Raw genomic sequence first — 20574 nt, 5'->3', positions numbered from 1 at the left:
CATGGATTTGATCACTAGTGACTTGGCATCATATGATCGCTGAGATTTTCTTTTGATAATGATGATGTAAAAGCTACTTGAGAAACAGGCAGGGCTTATGGATACCCAAGACTGAGGGAAATTTCTGGAAGTCATTTTATTAACTTTGAGTGAAAGCATAATATTACGCACTTGTTCTGCTTGCCTTCCTTTTTCAGGCGCCACTTATATGCTTTATGCTGAGATTTGCAAAGCCAGCTCATACATCTATATTCCCAGTTTTTACAGATGCAACAGAAATGAGTAGGTCAAGCTTACTCTGGTGCTTTGAAAATCCCATGCTTACTTACAGGCTGACAGTGTGCAGGTCAGGACAGTTCCTGCACTGAACGTGCTTACTCTGTAATGAGCAACATGTCTGAAAGTCTGGAATTCATAAGCGTTCAAAGGACAGCTTCCCTGCTTCTGCTGTGTCTAGAAGGCAGAAGGGTGTTGTTTGGAGCAGAAACTTGACATGGGTTTGACACGTGTGGAACTGGGAAGGCTGTGACTTGGGGAATTCATGCATTCTAAGCGATGCTCCAGCCTGCTGTTCTGCAGCTTCAGCCTCACATCAACCTGGAACCAAATTTACACATTGCAAGAGTGTACCCAATGGACAGATTTTTTTCCACGTCTTCTTTTTCATCTTACAATTAAACACTATATCATTCAAACCAGTCTTATACCATACACATCAAGCTAGCTATAATTAAAAGGTAGGTTAGTCAGTTTTTTGCACAGCTAGTAGGATTCCTCATCAGTCTTAACCTGTCGGTACCATCAGCCCTTTCCTTGAGAAAGAAAAAAGAACTAAAATACATTTTTTTCAGTAATTTGTCGATTCTGCATCTAGAAACAACCAAGTCTTCCATTCTCCTGGATGATTTTAAATGAAAAGCTATGCCACCCTCTGTTAGAAGACTTGTTTCTTCTACAATATGTAACAATAGGTGATGATTTAAGTTGCCAGTTTCTTAAGGCATCATTGATCTCCACAGACTTCAAGTAACATTTTTCATATGATAAACAAAGAAATTATGAACATTTTTTTTTTCAGTCTCTCCTTAGGATGTGAGATTTTTATAGGATCATGACTATAATTTACACATTCAGGTTGGCACTCGGAACGCAACATATTCAGAACTGCTGAGTTATGCCTACTTTCCCATTCAGATCACAGGTTGTTAACTCTACCCCCAAGAAGAAACAGTTTGTATAAATACATAAAATCTCTTGCCAAGACCTATGTGTTTACAAAATCCCACAGCAGTTGATTTTTCTGTGACGACACATTTGGAGTAATCAAAGTGTCACCAGAAAACTGAAAATCTTTAATTACGTCCTTGGGCCTTTTTGAAGGATAAGAAATCAGCCATATTTCCAGTAATGTTTGTTTTGGATCTAAGAATATCTCTGCAACTGTAAAAGCAATCAAGCATTAGCAAAGGTGAGGATGCTCTTCCCCAAAAGCTGTTAAAACAGGCTGGACAAACCTCTGCCAGATATTTTTAATTTTGTTAGGAAGATGAACTAGTTCAGCCCTTAAAGTCACTACCTGCCCTAGATTTGTGGGATTCTGTTTCTTTATAATAAAATCATTCAACAGGACTTAGTAAATAATCTTTATCCCTGAGTTAGTTGTCATAACTTCTGTGGGATTCAAGAGCAAAATTTAGATGTAATGCTGAAAGAGACTTCACAAGTTGTTGTAGATATTTTTTCCAGGGAGTCTGGGAAGTATTTTTTAACTCTAGGGATGAATAAATAGGCAACTTAGTGGAAAGAACCTGTCAATCTGTCCTTTTTAACTGATAGTGCCACTAAAAGTCATACTTCTCACTGTCCTTATTTTCCAATGTTGTATTTTTCAGCATTGGCACTGAGAAGACAATAGCTCCCTTGATATTTCAGCACTCTTACTGGCCAGCAGTTGCATTTCTAGGGGATAACTAACCTTGCAGACCTAGCTTCAATTTTTCATGAAGGTCTGCAGAAGTAATTTTTGAAGTTCCTCTTTTCCAGGGGAATCTCTGGCTTGCTTTCTGCAATCTAGACACTGACATTGGTAAACACCCAAAGCTCTAAAGAGAAAAAAGCATTTTCCCTATTCCTAAGTTACTACCTCGATGAGGGAGCCATCCCTCTGAAATCCGTAGGGTTTGAGTATAAGTGTTACCTATGGCCCTGAGGAACACAACTGATTCCAGCACAAGAAAGACCATACACTCTGGAGAGGGCAGTTCTCTAGTGTATATTAGAAAAATACGGCTATGCTACCATGCGCTATCTCTCCCTGTCCTGGTAGCCTGGACAAGGGAGTTCCAGCCTGTCCACCAAATGTGCTGAATCTTCGCTTCAGCACACTCTTGCCTTCACCTCTGTAGCTGACCCTCCAGTGATGGCCAAGCTGGCAGCCATACTCCATCCCCTCCCAGAGCTTCAAACAAGAGATACTTGTGGAAAGGAGATATGCAGAGGAGAAGATGGGCTAGCCCCTTTTCCTTAGGTTGCACATAGTATGCAGTTTCCTGCCTTCTGGGCATTCATGCAGAAAGAAGCAACAATCTGTCCATGTGGCCAGAGCCCATCCAATTAGCCTGAACAGCCCTTTATAGGCACTTTGCGAGTGTGCTCAGGCAGTGACACAGGATGCTCCTGAGCTGTGTCATCTGAAGAGTATCCACATTTTTCTTGTGGAGCTGAATATAAAACAGGATGTTTCTCAAATATGAAAGGGAAAAGGCCAAAAAGCCAAGTGTGGCCTTTGCAAGAGAAAGGAAGAGTAGTTCCAACATGTGCTTGCTAAGAAAGGGCTACAATGGCATGGGGGCAGGGCTGCTTGCTTTGTGCTGTGGAGTATCCTGAAGAGAAGTGTAATTCCTAGAGACTGGATCAAACTTCGCCACCACTTCTTGACTCTGTTACCTTTCCCATTTGCATTTCCTACAGCATATCCCTGGCACCATCATGTGCACCAAATGGCACAGTGTGGCCAGTTCAGAGGTGGCAATTTGCCAGGTACTGGCAATCAGACCAGTAAATGTATGCATGATTGGGAAGGTTTCATTCTTGCTGACCTAGTCCATTCACCCATGAGCACAGGGCATGCCAGTGAGGGTGGGGTTTCATTTTCAAGAGTTGCTGCAGGAAATCCGAGCTACTAAAAATATTATGAAGTTCTGACCTAGAACTTGGGACATATGCTTATTAAATCCAGAAAACTCCGAGGCAGAAATTCAGTTCTGTCTATAAACATAATTTTCTTGCCCTAGTTGCATGTTAATGTAATTTTGCATCATATCCCAAACAAAAATTCCATCACATGATATCATATAGACGCTGAATTCCAAATGCAAATGTCTGCAGCAATAGTCACTAAAATACTTAGGACTGATGTGAACTTGGAAGTGAGCCCTTTTCTGCTTATTTTATTATAGTAAATTAGAATCTGGGGATTTTTTTATTTTTTTTTTAGTAAGAAATTCACATTCACCTTATCATCTTCAGGACCACTGATGCTGTCATGGAACAGTGAGACTGCAGCAGTCCACGAGTGCAAGCTGGCATTAGTTGTTTTTCCAGTCAAGTTAAATTTCTGAGGTTATTATTTGATTGTGTGCTTCACACCTAATTACAAATTTGGATAAACGTGGTCTTAGTTTAAACTTTAAGAACTTTCAGTCTTACAGTGCTCACAATAAACACCCTTTACCCTGCCATGAAACAAACCAACTAAGCCTAGAAAGAGCAAAATTGACATTCTTGGTAATGATGACATAAAAGTCAGAATAATTTTCATTAATAACGCAACCCTGCTAGGTAATTTCTAGTACATTTACATCCTAGATAAAACAAATAAAAAGAAAACTATGCATATATAAACTTTAGTTTCTTTTAAATATTCAAATGATAGACTTTGGAGATCGTTTATTAAGAAAAATGTTCATATAATGAACTCTTTCATGTAGTTGCCCATGGGAAGCCCTGTGACTGGAATAAACTAAAATTAAACTGGAAGAAATCTGGAAGAGGAATCATTTTGCATTTTCCAGGAGATACGCTGGAAAGTGATAAGTCTTCCTAATTTGTATTTCTGCAAAGTGTGTGATCCCAAGATGAGAAAAGAGAAATGCAATATAAAGACTATACCTAGAAATGTCACTGTGGATCAGAATTCTATTTGAAAAAATAATTTCAATATTACTTCAGAACAACAATATAGTTTTGCAGGAAAGGATGTTGCAGTCATAGAAATCCCAATGGCCTCCTAAATGAAGAGCCAGGATAGAAAGAGAGAGGTGAGTGGCCAGTCATCCATTGTGTCTTCCTCTTCTGCCTTTATACCAATGCCACCTATAATATCAGTTATTATAGCCACACCATTGTTCCAAAAAGGAGGCGGTGGCAGAATTTCAGGTTTACACTGCCAAAACACTATCCAATCCAAATGAGAGATGAAATTGTAGAATTAGTTTTCTTTCCCTGCCTGTTATTAAAAAAAAAAAAAAAAAAAAAAAAAGCTTTTGGATAAACAAACCAGCAAGATTAAATTAAACATATGGTTGACAAATGAAGTACAGAAGAGCAAAAAACCCTGGCTACCATAGGTACCTTGAAGTAGTGTTGGCTTTCATGCACTGTTATTACACATCCTTTGCTGAAAACTGTATACCCTTCACAATTTTGAACCTCCTGTGTGTTTCCTCATATTTTCAATCAAATTATTACATACTAGAAATATGCATAAGGGAAATTATTCTACACATTTTATGGTGTGCTGTTGCTTGTAGCAGTAATTGAAGTACCTTTTCCACTTATGAAAGTACTAATTTTATTTGGTTTTATTGCTTTTCTAGATGCAATTATTTATTTAGTGTGTTTTGGCTTTATTAAATTATGTTTACTATAGGAACATCATAAAAATGTATGAAAGCAACACATCAGCCACTACTGCCCAATGACCTGTTTTGGGGAATCTAGTGTTATTTTTCATATCCAAACATAATAGAATAAAGTAAGAATAAAGAGATAATCTACACTGGAAAACAATGCAATTTTGAGATAATATAATAAAACACCTGGCCAATATGATTTCATAAATCTTAGTTCTAAAATTTACATGAGCTGGGCGTTGTGTTGGCTATTTTAGGGCATGCAGCATTTTCTAAATGGAAACATAACATGAAATACAATTAAACAGCAAAGGGGAAAGCATATACAGATTTAGTTTGCCCTGAGCATTTGATTTCTACAGAGCAATGAAAGTATTTCTGCTTTAAAAGATGCACTGGGTCTGTCTTAGGAAATGTAGTGCTTTACTCTGGCAGTGACCAATAGATTGTAAATTTCTATCAGATTCATTTTAGAAGGCTTTTCACATGCAGTATATCATTCTGCATTTAGGGTCTGAGGTGACACCCACCAAAGTTGGCAGCGAAACTCCCAATACCTTCAAACAGAGACTAGATGTGCTGTCATACACTGAGAAAAAAACCTTCAACATTAGCTGGTGCTATTGTCATGTCCAGCCCAACTTAGCTCCCGTGTTTAGCCTCTGTACTACCTACTGAAGAGATGGACATACATAGTTTTGAAATCCCAAAATGAATCTTTTACATATCAAAAAAGGAAACTTAACAAACTTAAATATCTAGAAACTGAAGCTAACGCTCTCAGGATAGAAAGAAGGGAATTTTAAAATTTGTTAAGTATCAGAGCAATTGATCAAGAGCTTTTTCTAACAGGACAGGACAGAAGTCTTTCTAAGCACTGTGGTTTAGTTCAGTCCCAATACATGAACAAAGAAATATGTGATTTTATTTTGATTGCATATAAGATACACAGGAAGTCCATTTACATCTTTACACCAGGTAATTCAACAAAAGCAGGTAACCTGTGTAGTCAACAGTGCAGCATTTGACATCAAAGGAGGACCAGAAGCTGAGGTCAAATAGGACTACCTGTGCAAGAGGGGCGTGGAGGGAAGACTGCGTGTGAATAATCAAATGCAAAGGTTACAGTCCTGCAGTTAGCCCCGCAAAAGGCTTTTACTCACATGTACAGATCAACTGACTTCTATTACATCACTTGTAGCAGCAGCAGCTGCACAAAGTATTTCAGGATCAGATCTGCAGAGAAAAAAAGAAAATTAAACTAATGCTGGAAAAGTGTAAACTGATATACCCAGAGGTATACAATCTGAAACGCAGTGTGAGCAACTGTCAAGGCAAAGGGGCGGATTTCAGGGCAGTGCAAAAGACAGGAAGCAGGGGAGCACAGGGACTGATTGCAGAGGATATTAGATGTTTATCTTTTTAGCCAGAGGATAACATATTAATTACTCAAACAGGAAACAGGAATCATTTATGTTGAATCAGAAATGAATAAATAGCAGTAAATAAAGCATAAAGGAAACTCTTGGCATTAGAAAATGTCAGTTTTTTCATTATAACATTTAACTACTGTATGGAAAAATCTTGGTTTATGAGATTAGAGTCAGTTTTCACTTTACAACTGGCAAAGACTTTTTTGGTCTCAGAGGTGCAACCTTCTCTCTTAGGTATAGTCTTGTGACTGCAACAATTTACATGGCTGGAATGGTTTTGGTTTGCTTTGTTTTAATTGTCCCATTTAGGCTTACATTTGACAACTGTTATACTCAGCTAGAATGTTGGATCCAAGAAGATCAGAGAACAAATTCCCCAGTTGTTCACTTGCAAAGTGCTTTAGCACTTCACCCTTTTTCAGGGAGCACAGGCTTTAATCTTCCACAGGTGAAGTAAAATCCATTTCCAGTACTGGGGCTCCATACAGAATTCCACAGCAACTCTTGAGTTTGTCACTACATTTTCTGAGATGAATTTGATATGAACAACCCACACCCAACTAACAAGCCACACACACAAAAGAACAAGAGACAAGAGTTTTGTCCTCTAAGGCACCACTCTGAGTTCTGGATGAAGTCCCCAATAGCAGTAGGCAACTCTTCTGTCACCCACATGAAATTTGTTCAGTAAATTTTCTTGATGTCTCTCTTAGCTAAGCTTTATAGTCTGAAGTATAAACCTCAACCAATACAGCAGATGGCTTTGCTGTTATGGCTTTTGTTCTAAACTCTGCACTCATCTATAGCATGAAAAAAATTGAGAAAATCCCATTGGAATGACAGTAGCTCAATTCTATCATTTTTTGCTTTCTTCTGTGTATCTTTAATGCATTTTTTGGTTCTGTTAACAAACATAATGAGAGGTACTGTGAGTGGAGAAGTAACTGGTCCAAGGTTTACAGCTGGGAAGAAAATCTGCCATATATATTTAAAATCGTGAATTGTGCAATAACTAAAATTAAATTGTGAAAATTAGGATTGAAGAAGCCAAACATTTTGCTAACGCACATCTTTCAAATTTGCAATATCTGAGTTGTCCAATTAAAACATTCGGCATTTAAGAAACAAGGAGAAATTGGAAACGAAGCTGAAAATCTTACTATTTCTTGTTTCTCTTTTTAATACTATTTTTATTTCATGTTCTATGAACTAAACTGATTAACAACAGAATAGAATTAACGTGTGAGGGAAGAAATATACCCTCTTCTATAGAATATTTAAGGCTTCTTATACATTTAGTGGTAATGATATTATAACTGTAATTTGTTGGTTCTGTTTCCTAGCCGAAAATCACAGAGGAGAATTTAACATACGCTGAACTTGAACTTATGAAGCCAATTCAGGAAGCCAAAGGCATTCCCAGTACAACAGTCTATGCACAGATACTCTTTGAGGAGAACAAGCTGTAATAGTTCATGCCTGTATAAATGTCCTTTGCCTGTGTTCTATTTAATTCTTGCTGTGCTGTTTATTTATAAAAATCATACAAATGTCCTTATTTTTTTACTTCCATTCATGCACTTCTATTTTTCTATGAGACTTTTAAACAAAATGTAGTTAAAAGTAATCATAGAAAAAGCAGCTGGTCTACAACTGACATCCCAGAGACACCCTTCGTAGTGTTTAGCCCCCCTGTTTAAAATGGACTGAAGTTCTACCTGGGACATTTTCAATACTGAACATTATTTCATCTTTGAAGCCAACGTGACATGTCCAGCTTCAAATATTGACATCTCAGCAAGCCTCAGAAGTACTAGTGGCATGATCCATGCATATCAGCCTGCTTCTGAAGACAAAACCCACCGATTTATCAAATAAATGCTGGTTTTCCCATCAGAAAAATGTTAACCCAGTAAAGCTGAGACTTTTTCTTCTGTAGCAAAAGAAAAGTTAAAATTACTTTTTCTGCTTTCTCTGCCCCCTCCAGAAATGGTTGTCAAAAGAGTTGGTTTCTATATTTTCAAATTCTCTTTCTAAATGACATTGATTTTAAAAACTCATATTACTTTTAGTAAAGTTGTTTGTTAGTGCTTGAAGTCAAACATTTCAGAATAATCCAAAGGAAACATTCACAGTTAAAACCAAATGATTTGAGGAAGAATATTTATAGCTTAGGAACATTTTCCAGGATTTTCTGGCTTTTTTTGTTTGTTTGTTTGTTTTTAATTCTAACTGGGAATAGGAAAAATCTGCTATAGAGTAAAAGACTTTAACAGAACCATGATACAGTTTTGGCCTTGACCTAGACTGGTGCTCCAAAATCTGCAAAAGTTTCTTCCTGTGGTCTGCATCATTGAACTGCTTATCTACAGGAAAAACTCACACAGCTGCTCCTTAGTATGGAGCAGACTTCGTTAACACCCTGCACAAAATACTATTTCTCTTTCTTCACCTTAGTAAATGAGGAGGTATTCTTGCTTTTTAATTGACACACATTCACAGAAAATGGACTATTCTGTGATATCCATGGCATTTCAGTCACGAAGGATAGCTAGACTGGTGTTTCAAGCTCCTAAATCTCCAATGCCCAAATTCCACCAAAGTTCAGGGAGAGTTGGGTACTCAACATCTTTAAACACTTGGGAAGCTTTAACCCTTGAGCAACTACAGAGTTAATGGAGATGCAAAAGCATGGGCTCTTCACCCTCGGGCTCTGGAGATCTGATACTTGGCATGTGCCAGGTCCTCTCCAGGTCTGAGATGGACCCCCTTCACAGTCCACTCATTCAGCAGCATTCAGTGTGGATTTTGGAATAGCACTTGCAAGCCTTGTGTTTTGCAAGGGGATCCGAATTGCTTCCTCCTTTACAGGCCAGGCCTTTTTAGTGATACAGCAACTTCTCAGCAGGGCTCAGAGCACAGCTGGGAGTCATGGCAGGAACACTCATGCCCTTATTCCTCTTACTTCATGGGAGCAAAGGAGAGTAGGACAAGGTGACAATGCAGGGATGGGCACATGCAACAAAGGGAAAGAGCACACCACTGCCTATTGGAGGGTTTCACCATTTTAAGTGGGTCTGTATAAACTGCTTTTTAACTTTCTTGAACGGGAGTAGAGATCAGGCAGCATACATAATCTTCTACTCTAGAGACAGGATGTGCAAAAGTAAAATGCAGTCGCCTGCTTCCATGTTAGACAAAAATCTCTTGTATGAAAAAAAAGAAATGTAAGAACAGCTTGTCAGGCTGGCCATTATGTGCAGTACTAATTCCAACTCTACTCCTTCATCAAAACAGTTGTTTCCAAACTAAGGCCACTAATCAATACATTTACTAGTAATTATTTGCATGTTTAATGTTTGTGTTTTTGAGCTGTCAAGGAAATGTTTATTTTACCTTTTCATTATCCCAGGAGATTAATCACCCACCAAAAGAGCATAATACCTTTCCTTGTTCTCGGATGTGGTGATGGACTTCAAGTGATAGCAGCAATGAACTCATTGATCAAAAAGAAATTGGTGCTAAAGATTGATCAAACAATCAGGGATCAATTTTGGAACAGCCAGATTGACTTAATATTCACAGAGGACACGTCTTATGCAGACATCTGCAAGGAAGGCCTTAGAAAAGTATATAACTTACTAGTGATTCCTTTGGAATTAAAATAAAACCCCGACACTTTAATGAGTTGACCACTTAGTTGCGAAAACTTTCTAAAGTTTCTAAAGTTCTTCAGAAAAGTCCTCTACTGTATGTTTCTGCCCAGTATTTTAATGAATACCATTCTTTGTGTACTAATACTCTATATATTCTTGTTTATGTTTGATATGTAATTCCCCCAAATAATAGTTAATTGAGCTAAATAAATTACCTTTTTTATTGAGATAGGTTCTCTCAGTCTATGTAGGATTTATTGTTTGCTAGAAAACAATTCAAGGTTATGTGTTTATCTTGTATTCAGCATTTAGACAATCCCAGTGGCTGGGAATCGAATTTTTCATTCTGCAGAAAATTCCATTATTTTAAAATGTTTTCCATTTGTGAATAACTTCAGATGACAGCTGAGTCCTGAAAGGCAACACATCAGCTGAGTGAAAGGAAGCCAAAAATACTACTTAGAGAACACCCATCTTCTTGAGCAGACATTCCTATGCATTTTCTTATGCAGTGTCCACCCAGATTTAATAATGTCAAATCACATGACTGGAGAAAGAAAGGCATCATCATTTACCTTCCAATTAATTGTACATCTTTAAGTATCAAAGCAACTCACTGGAACGACTGTGAGGAAACTTTCACTGAATATAATGTGCTTTAGTGGGAGAAATGAAGTATAAATTGGATTTAGCTCATTCTAACAGGAAACACAAGGCTGAATTCCTCTCTAGCCTAACTCTTTCTGTCTTCAACAGAACAGCAGTGGAGCTGAATATGGTTCACTGTTCTTTTATGACAGTAGCTCCCATGAAGACTCTTAATACTTTATTAAGCAGCAGTTGAAGTCTGCTGAGTCATACTATTTTGGTTACTCCTTCCATTGTCATTGGTAAAACATGGCCTAGTGCTAAAATTTTAACAAATACAGCTCTATTAGTCTCACACCAATTTAGCAGCAGATTGTTAAATGTTAATGTACTGCACTCTATAGCTTTAAATAGAATTAGAGATGTTTACAGCTTTGGTTAAATGCACCTTGTTCCTTCACATTAAATTTTATTACCAGAATCCTCCATCAGCAAATAGGAGTAAATCATATTAGTGTCATGGGCTGTGTGGGGGTTGATTCTGCAGCCCAAGGCAAAGGTGTTTTATTACTCTTTATTACAACTTTCTAATTGGTAGGTGTGGTCAGAATCACATTATCTCTGTAATTACAAGCAAATTATTGGTTTTAGAGTAACTGTAACATAATTGTGGGGTTCTCTTCATTAAGAGGTTCAATCAACTTGTGTCCTCAGCCAAGGCTTGGGCAGGTTCTGGTGGCATAGCAGGACTCAGACCAGGTCAGGTCTCATTTGATGTTTGATTTGTAGGTCAAATTCCACTTTTTGAGGACTTATCCTAAACACCTCTGGTGAGTGACATCAGGGTGCAAGGATCTTTTTTGGTTCAGTCTAACCCATCAGGGCAAAGCATAAAATCCCTGCATTCCACTGCATAACAATTACTCTTCTGAGTTTCCTGTAGCAATCTGAAACATACTCATTTGTTGTGCTTTGTTCCACCACATGGTTTCACTCCATTTTACTACCTTGGTTAGCAAGTAGAGTGGGTTGAAAGACTGCATACCTACAGAAGACTCAGAGTTTCTGTGATTTATCTCAGGAAAAAGAGAAAAAGGAGCTGGGACAGATTTTGAGATATCAGCTAGTCTATCTCTTCATCTCAATGCCGGACCAACTCAGCCTGACTTACCCTGGTAGTCTGGTTGGTCTAACCTCTTAGACACTTACAGTGATAAGGTTCCATGCTTTCCTTACCACCTATTTCCACAGCCCTAAACATTGCCTTTTCTCCAGTAGACATACAGAACATTCCCCTCCCTTAACAGCCTTCTCCTTATTTGAAGAGTATTGAAAGGAATACTGAAAAGAGTTCAGTTCTGTCTGGCCTTCCTCATGCAAAGCACAACTAATTCCCAACACTACTTTGCTGGAAAAGATTAACAAATTATTCCAGACAAAAAGGATACTAACCCTTTTTGAGCCTCCAGCTAAGACCTGCTCAGGTTTTCACTTTAGTACATAACACAGTTAGTTACTGCAATTGCGTTTCTCCCTGCTGTGCAGGACCTGGGACTCTCCCACATCTTACACCAAGGAAGCAGGAGGCTGAGTCCCCAGGCAAACTCACTTGGGTTCCTGTCCTGGCTAGGAAAAAAACCTCTGAGGAAAGGGATTTCTTACCTCCCTGTGTGCCTGTTCCCTGTGCCCCTTTTGAGTGCAAGCTGTTGAGTCAAACTCAAACTTTATTGGATTTGAGTTGTTAAGCCATGTTAGAATCCTATCTATCTTGTCTGCAACAATATTTTTACCATGAGAAATTGAACAAGAACACAACAGTGCATTAGGGCTCTGTACATAGAGCTGCACAAGACAAGATCACCTTTAGGGGCTTTTGCTTTCCTGTTCTGGGCTGCCATGGTCTTGGGCACAGTTAACAGCAGCTACAGTACATAGCTACTTACAGCCCCATTACTTTCTTTGAGAAATTAGCTGTTGATACTTTTGGATTATCCTCAGAAAATAAAAGGCCTCAAAGAACTTCTCCGACTGCTAACAGTTCTGTCCTGACACCACTGAGTCAGAGCACACCACAAAACCACATCATGTAACAAGTACAATGCAAAAAACACATGAGGATGTGCAACAGTTATCACTTGCAAACATGGTAACTAGACATGTGTCCTCCACTTACCACAAAAGCAAGTAAGGAGTCACTGAATACTGCTCAGTGTTGCTATACCATTTTCCCTTCCCCAATTTTGCTTGCTGTGCATAGTAACTAGACGGGAAATGGCTCAGCACTGTCTGTGGAGGGATTTTTCAGGCAGTCTGTTAAGCAGCTTTACAAATCTCATTCCCCTGCAGTAGTCCTGTGGGAGACAAGTAAGTGGAGAATCCTGGCCTAAGTACTCAGATCAGAGAGGATCAACAAGATTGACAGTCAGTCATTATTATGCTATATGGCACCTTTACACCTTAAATGGCCTTGCCTTGCAACAGTGCTCTGCTCTCACAGGAACATATGCCCTCCAAATCCCTCAGGTAAACACAACTATGCTCACTTCTACCTTTACATCCTCCTTGCTTGCTCTTAATGAGCTACCAGAGGACAGATGAGCTCTTCATGGCCAGGGAACTAACTCAAAAAACAAAATTAGTAAATCACTAGGCACATGACGACAGCAAATGGCAAAGGCCACTCCTATGTATCACTATAAAAAAATAACACTAATTGGGATGCTTTGCAATTTCCTCTACAACCCATAATTAGGTTAGATAAGAAAATAGCAGTGTCTAAGTGCTATAAATGTCTAAATTAAGTTATTTTGAAAGTGCTCAGCACTTTGACATTTGAGAGTTCAAAGTAATTGGGGTATTGAAATAAAATTGCTTCTGTTATTTAAAAGGTCATTATCTTCCTCGGGTAGATATATGAGGACTATTTTCCACTCTGCTGAGCCGTTCTATTTAGTACAATTAGACCTGCTTGAGTAGATTTCTAGTGGGCTTCCTCCCACTTATCACAGTCCAAGCACTGAAAGGCCTGTAAATATGCAGCCCAAATATGGAGTATATATTCAGTTCATAATCGGGCTCTGAAGAGCCAAGGGCTGCCCAGAGCTTCAGACACATACCATGAACCCCACAGGCTGCTACACCCAGCAAGGTCTCAACTGAGTCCTTATACAACCAAGGTCTACAAGTGCCAGGTTACAGGCAGAAGCCAGCCTGCCAGGCAGACAATGGCTTCGGATCAAATCAGGATTTCACCTTCCCAAACAAATTACCTCACAGTCTGGCAGCAACTCTGGTTATTTCAATGACACTACTGGAACACCTTGTTTCCAACATGCCTGGTCCCACTGCCACAACAAAGATATGATTTCTGCTTGCTTACCAGATTTGGTGCTCTACAACTGTGTCAAAGATAGGAACTTAAATGACTACACCTTGATTGCCTTTTATTTTGGTTAGTTCAGCTGTAAGTAAATGAGAGAACTGTCAGTAAAATGAGGGAACATAAAGACATTGACAAAAGACATAGACGTTGGCAGAGGAGATACAACTTGTTACTGCTTCTCCACTTAAGACTGCCACAGCCGGGAGAGACGGTGGGGAATGGTCTGAGCACAGGAGTGGCCAAAGAGCATTTTCACTGTTCACTCCTGTGGCTTAATCCCTGTGCTCCCCCACATGGGAGCTGAGCATGCCTCCAAAACTGAAGTAGCTATGGGAGCATGACTCTTCATTGTCCCTCCTGGCTAGGGAACAGGTGTACGAGGAAGAAGTAAAGTCCTTAGAGCCTCTCGCCCAAAGTGAACAAGGAGACAATTTCTGATGTGAAACAGGGAAAGTTTCCATGCTACTGTTGCAGTCAGCCACATAGAAAGAGATTCCCCTCCATCAGTAACAGCTCACAATGTTCTTTCCATGGCAGAGATTCACCTGACATCCTCAGGTCCACCCACCCAGCCAGCAACTCACTGTTGCTCCTTCAGTGGCTGCTTTACACCAACAACCCCCACACGCATAGGGTTGCAACACTGGAGTATGCACTGAACATAATGCATCTGTCCTCATCACAATGCCTACATTTGCTCAGCACTCATTACAGCAAATATTTGTAATGGTCACCAGGATCTCACTGTACTGATGAAGGCTTGCCTGGTTCTGGATACCAGGTTTCCACAAGGCATTTAACTCCAGTGCAGGGAACAAGGGGGTTCCCTTTTAAAAACTTCATCTGGCATATTTCCAGGAGCCTGCTGACACTTGGGAAGAGCTCTGACGATGGCCTGTCTGCCAGGCAAAAAGCATAAGGAAGGTTGGCATTCCTCCACCAGGCCTGTTGCCTCTCACACCTCCCTACCAGCCTGGCTGACTTCAATGACAGCAATTGCTATGCACACATCTTAAAAGGGACACTGGTGGTCATGGAATCATAGAACAGTTTGGGTTGAAAGGGACCTTCAAAGGTCATTTAGTCCAAATCCCCTGCAATGAGCAGGGGGGTTATAACAACTGGTTGATTCTTAAGTGATGTGTGTGACCACAAATAAATCACTCCAGCTACCTGGCTCAGAGGTGCTTAATACCAAGCAGAAGGAGACAAGAGAGCTGGGATCAGTTCCAGAAGTTTTCTGGGATTCTTTTTCAACTTCCTTGGGATGCCACTCCTGAAAAATGAGAGACAAGCATGACAAGCTGCATTTTCATGCAGAAGGGAGAATATTCCTATAAATTATTTTAGCTCATATGGCTATCAGATAACTCTCTTTGTGACACCCATAGGTGATGCTGAAGGAGATAATGTTGTTACTAATACCCTCTTGTAACAAACTTGAGATCTCTGTCTGAAAATGATTTGAGAACAGTAGCACATGGTGGCAATCACAGGGGAAAATTTCCTGGGGGAGTTACACATCAACTTACATTTATTTCTTAAAAAAAGACTTGAGCAAATAATTTTTTATGAGGATGCAAAGGCCCTGCAGTGCACAGGCAGCTCTGCAAATATTGCTTCACTAGCATTTATTAGCCAACAGAAAGCTACAGAAATCAGACAGTATTTAATGCTCACTATAACATTTATAAGACTTCTGTTGCTGAACAAGGATGCTAGATGGTCTGTGCAATAACCAAATAAGTGTGATTAAGGCATTTTAGGGTTTGTGGTCCTAGATTAGATTAAACTGATTTTTAAAGTCACATAAAGGTTGTGCTGTTCCACAATTCTCTTCTTGGCTTCCCTACAGGGCAGAGTTAAGACTGTGTCTTATTTCTGCATTTCTTAACCTAATGGGATTGGATTTCTTTTAAGGGTAATTTCCACCCTCAGCTGCTTACCCTTTGCAAAAGATGGTTCTGAGATAATTATGATACTCTGTTGATGTTCACACTGTGCCACTTACAGCAGCAATGGAGTTATGCTGAAAGTATTTGCTGTGGAATTGCTCTACTTGCTTAATTTTTCAAGCATATTCTAGATCTACTACCCCTACATCCCATGTAGCCATTAGAGAACTGGTACCACATCAGGATACCCACCAAGTAGGCACCACTACTGCCCCTGTGTTAGCACCAAGCCTTGTCTACACATCAGTGAAAGCTGCCTCCTTATCTAGAGCTGACAGAATTTCACAGGTGTTCATCATTTACCAAATACACAAGAGAGCAATACAAAAGCACCTGCTGGTTAAGAGGGCTGGTTTCATAGCTAATTGCTCAATCATACATTACAAATTTCTAGCGAAAACATCATGTCACAGAGGATTGCCTGAAAAAAATGACCGAGTGGCACTCTATCCCTGTCACACACACTGGCTGAGTCAGACCTAGGAAATTTGATGACTGCAACGTGCTACATTTGTGCCTTAATTCTGCAAGCAAGGAGTGGTGCTTTTCCCACTCACAGTATACATTTCTCTCCATTACTTACTACTCTGAGGAAAAATCCTCTAGAGCTAGAGAAGAAAGAAAAACTTTCTTAACCACACGCTGTTGTACAGCAAATCAGTCCCAATCAAAATTTTCACCAGGAGGAAATTGCAACCCATTTCTATCCATTTGCCTTTTATATTCTCCCAAATACAACTCCCAAGCTTGACTCAGGAAGACATCAATTCTTAACCTGCTAACTTCCATTCACACATGCACACTCTGGATTTGTTCTCTATGATCCAAAACAACAGCTGATGCACCTTGTCCTTCTCTTGAAGATGTAAGAGAATGGATGTCAGGAACAAGGAGATGAGCCTGTAAAACCCATGCACAGCTAGGCTACAGGTGGCCTTTTCTCATACCAAACAATGTTAAGTTAATGTCTAGAGCACTGGAGCCACTAGTGCTGCTGTCCAAACTGCAAAGTAGGTACCAGTCCCAGCTCTAGGAAAGGGAGTATCTGCTATTGGCAAAAACAGCCCGCATGAAAAGGCTGAAGGAGGAAACACAATCAGCAAGCTATCAAGAGTCCTTCTAGGTAAATGAAAACACAGGTAGTGAGCTTCTTTTATGGCTCTTAGCTACCTTTACCATGGTCCAGTAAAGCTGTATCCACAGTTGACAGGAGTCCAAGTTTTGCTGTACATGTATCCAAATCACAGCTTATTGTTAAAGAACGTGCAGAGGGAAAAGGATAAAAGCAGTGTACTTAATTTTGTTGAATTCTATGACAACTGACCTTTCCCCAGATCTCAGGAAAAGGAAAGATGGACATGGTCCACCTTTGCTCCATAAGGTTACTTTGACTGCAAAACCCTTGGTGCATTTTGACCTGTTTGCATTGTATGTTTCACTGAGCACAGAAAGGACAGTATTTGAGTCATCAAGTCATGCATTTGGGGGTTAGAAAGTATAAGCAGCCATGTAATCTGTGTAAAAGTAAGGCAGCCTTCCTTGTAGGTCTGCGTCATGAGCTAGCCTCTAATTGCTACATTTTCCACAGGCAATTATCTCACTCACTGTGGAGGTTAGAGCAGGCTGTGGGGTAGGTTGGTGGGAGGACATGTCTCAGCAGTCTGTAAGGAAGGAAGTTGTTTGCCATAGGAAGTCTTGCTTATTCAGTAGCAGAATTCAAAAAAAAAGTCACAAGTAAAGCAGTGCCCTACTGGGAGAATAATACCAATGTAGTTAGAAGAAAACTGGTAAGAACTCACCTCCTACTCCAGATTCTTCATAACAATGCTGTCAAGTCTCTAGCACCAAGATTTTGGCATATAGCAGTTCCTCACGTTCCTCAGTCTCTGGCTGTCCAGTGCAGCACACACAGGGCTTCACTCCTGCAGTGCTAACCAGTCCCATGACAGTGGAAATCAGAGAACTCTCCTGGCTCTGCCTGCTCAGGGCTCTGTTTGGTGGTATGAATATAAGGACCTTCACAGCTGTAATGTCCTTCATGTTCTTCCTGGCTCTGCCCTTACCCAATCTGTGGTGTTCAGGAACCTACTCTGCCTAAGTGGCTACTCAATCCTTCTGTGTGTAAGATAAGATACTCAGGTCAAGGAGGGGCAGAGTAGAGAGCGCGTTAAGTTGGAGAGAGGAGTTATCAGTTTAGCTCCTTCAAATTCTCATAACATGTTAATGAGTTTGATTTTCCACACTTTCTCCATCCCCACTAGAGACACAAATGGCACTTAAATTTATCACACCAGGGCCTCAGCCTTCCTATTCTACAAATACCTGCTTCTACCATGCATGGTGACTGTGAAGGTAGATCCGGAAGTATGTCTCATATACTGATATTCCAGAGAACATAGTGACAAGGCTAGGAAAGAAGGCAGTGAAGGAAAAGAATAAAGGAATATGTTGACCAGCTGTGTCAGATCTTCATCCTCACTCATTCCATGTATTTTTGCCTGCCTTGGCTCACTATGAAAAAAAATCCCAAAACTAGTCAGAGATTAGGAAACTAAAGATTGTACCATAACACACGTTCACAATGGGGATGAATAAAGGCGTCGCTGTCAACCTCAGAATTCCTACCTTTACTTTGGCAAGCAAAATAGCTTTTTATAAGGCATGCATATATTTTCATACAGATTCAGGGAAGGAGGAAGAGTAAAAAGAGAGATTAAAAAATTTGTATGTCAATAAGGTCAAAGTTACTGCAACAAACTCACTTAACATCTGTTCGAAGCCTCAGTATTTTCTGATCATACGGTATTAAAATTAGAATATGTTACTTTTATTAAGCTACATTGCTCTTTGTCATAATCAAGACATTTTTATTTGCTAGGTATTATGTGTGAAACACAAAGTATTTTGTTGAATTCAGTATCTAAAATAACTTTTAAAATACAAAAGTTTTCCCAGGACAAATACAGCAAAAACTCATTGTCTATGTGCATAGGTGTGTCAGTGTCTCTTTCACAACTTTGGAGTCCATTCTCTAGTTTCAATCAGATTTCACTGCAGGATCAGTCCAACAACTCTTTTGAGATTCAGTCCCCAACTATAGGCTTGAAATTTCTCTGATTCTTTAACACACTGAAGGGTAATTTTCTCTCCATGCAAAAGGCTGAAAAAACAAGAGTTCTTGGCTCTTTCGTCCTACCCATCCATAGACCAGCAGCAGATTCTTCCCCAGTCATCACCAACTAGGAGCTTAGAGGAATTTCTTGAGAAAGAAATAAAAAGAGAAAAATGTTTATGAACAAGACACAAATAGGACATGTGAGGATGCAACATTCAGGGGAGCAGGTCATCTTTAATGTTAAATGTGAAGAAAAATTATATAGAGTAGACAAAGATTTGTACTTCAAAGAGTGAATTCAGAATTGGATCCAAACTTTCCTGGAGTTCAGTGGGTTAGCTGTGGGCAATCTGGCCAGGTCAGAAGCTCTTACCTTCCTCTGAGACTCTACGAATGTTAAATAATTTGCTGGCCAGATTTAGAATTCAGACTTGTTAGCACATAACATCATGGCTTCAGCCACTGAAGTCTCTGCTGCATGCAGTGCCACCAACACCAATGAAACCAACCCTCTTCCCAAACTATCCCACTTTCAAAGCATATAAACATCATTGTCACTAAGTGCTCTAAATCTGAGCATGTAGAACATAGGAATCATTTTAGCAGCTATCAAAATGCCAACACTTTTGAAGAGGAAGACAACAACTGTTTTACAGTCCATTGTAACATCCTGAGGTAGGAGATATCAACAAGTATTAGAGCCAGATGAAACTGCAGGTGGGACTGAGCAAACTAAAATACTGCCGGCTGTGTGAACTGAGTGAAGTTTAATAAAGCTGTCCTTTGTCCAAAAACTTCCTGTTTACATTTAAGGAGATGGCATCTCTAGCAACTCCTAGGATAGTGTTTTTTTCTATGGTGCAGAGACAGTGTGGCAGCTACTGATCTCTACTACTATTCTGGTCAAAAGCTGCTATTTCGCCTGGGTTGTCTCCTTTCTGACCACTGACTATCCCAACATCTTTCACTTAATAGATTTAACCAGATAAATCTCCCAGAGTGACTGCTTGGCTAAGATGGCATGATTTGACTGACATTTTAGAAAAAAACTCACAATGACAGCACCATAAAAGTCAAAAAGCCAGCAGTAACACAAACTCCAGAATTAAATTAAGTGAAACATAAACCTGCTGATTTAGAGCAGAGCGGTGGAGCTCCGAGCTGGCACCGCGCACTCTGTTGGACACCAGCTGTAGTGCAAGGGGAAGGACAGTACCTGGATACAGCCAGCGCTGTCACTGCTGGGCTGGTCTTGCTTGGTTTTCCAGTCAAGGCAAGGCTGGGATTCAGTTCCCGACAAAGAACAAGATGTTTTCCATGCTTGTTACCTGTTGTATGGTTTAAAAATAAATATTTAGAAAGTATCTGGAGGCAACATGGATGGGATTGTTATTATTTACGGTCAGCAAGTTGTTAAGTTGAGAACAAATATATTTAATCTCAGCCTGTGCTGTTGCAAAATAGGCCCATCCCAATTTAATTTGTGGCTATGATAGTTACATGTGCTGACGTGCGGCTGTATCAATTGTGTG

At 39.8% G+C, this 20574-nt stretch overlaps 2 protein-coding genes across 11 annotated transcripts in view; one reads left to right on the top strand and one right to left on the bottom strand.

Annotated features, from left to right (window-relative positions):
• VSTM4 (V-set and transmembrane domain containing 4) overlaps window positions 1-20574 on the top strand; it is an 87054-nt gene that overhangs the window by 28504 nt on the left and 37976 nt on the right. For 2 of the 7 annotated variants that reach the window (XM_021285244.2, XM_005497999.4), the window contains one exon: window positions 7690-10229. The exons of 3 other annotated variants lie outside the window; for them this stretch is intronic. In XM_021285244.2, coding sequence (XP_021140919.1) covers window positions 7690-7815 — 126 coding nt within the window. In that variant the 3' untranslated portion in view covers window positions 7816-10229. Of the gene's footprint in view, window positions 1-3528; window positions 10230-20574 lie in introns of those variants that run through there. 2 more of the 7 variants (XR_010473504.1, XM_021285301.2) reach the window with 2 other exon arrangements.
• WDFY4 (WDFY family member 4) overlaps window positions 18733-20574 on the bottom strand; it is a 144795-nt gene continuing 142953 nt past the window's right edge. For all 4 annotated transcript variants that reach the window (XM_065067379.1, XM_065067380.1, XM_065067381.1 and 1 more), the window contains 2 exons: window positions 20259-20370; window positions 18733-19186 (listed from right to left, as the gene is read on the bottom strand). In XM_065067379.1, the coding sequence (XP_064923451.1) occupies window positions 19120-19186; window positions 20259-20370 (179 nt within the window). In that variant the 3' untranslated portion in view covers window positions 18733-19119. The remainder of the gene's footprint in view (window positions 19187-20258; window positions 20371-20574) is intronic.

The sequence above is a fragment of the Columba livia genome, chromosome 6 (assembly GCF_036013475.1).
Source record: "Columba livia isolate bColLiv1 breed racing homer chromosome 6, bColLiv1.pat.W.v2, whole genome shotgun sequence".
NCBI classification, from domain to species: Eukaryota; Metazoa; Chordata; class Aves; order Columbiformes; family Columbidae; genus Columba; species Columba livia.
This window is presented reverse-complemented; position numbering and strand designations above follow the sequence as displayed.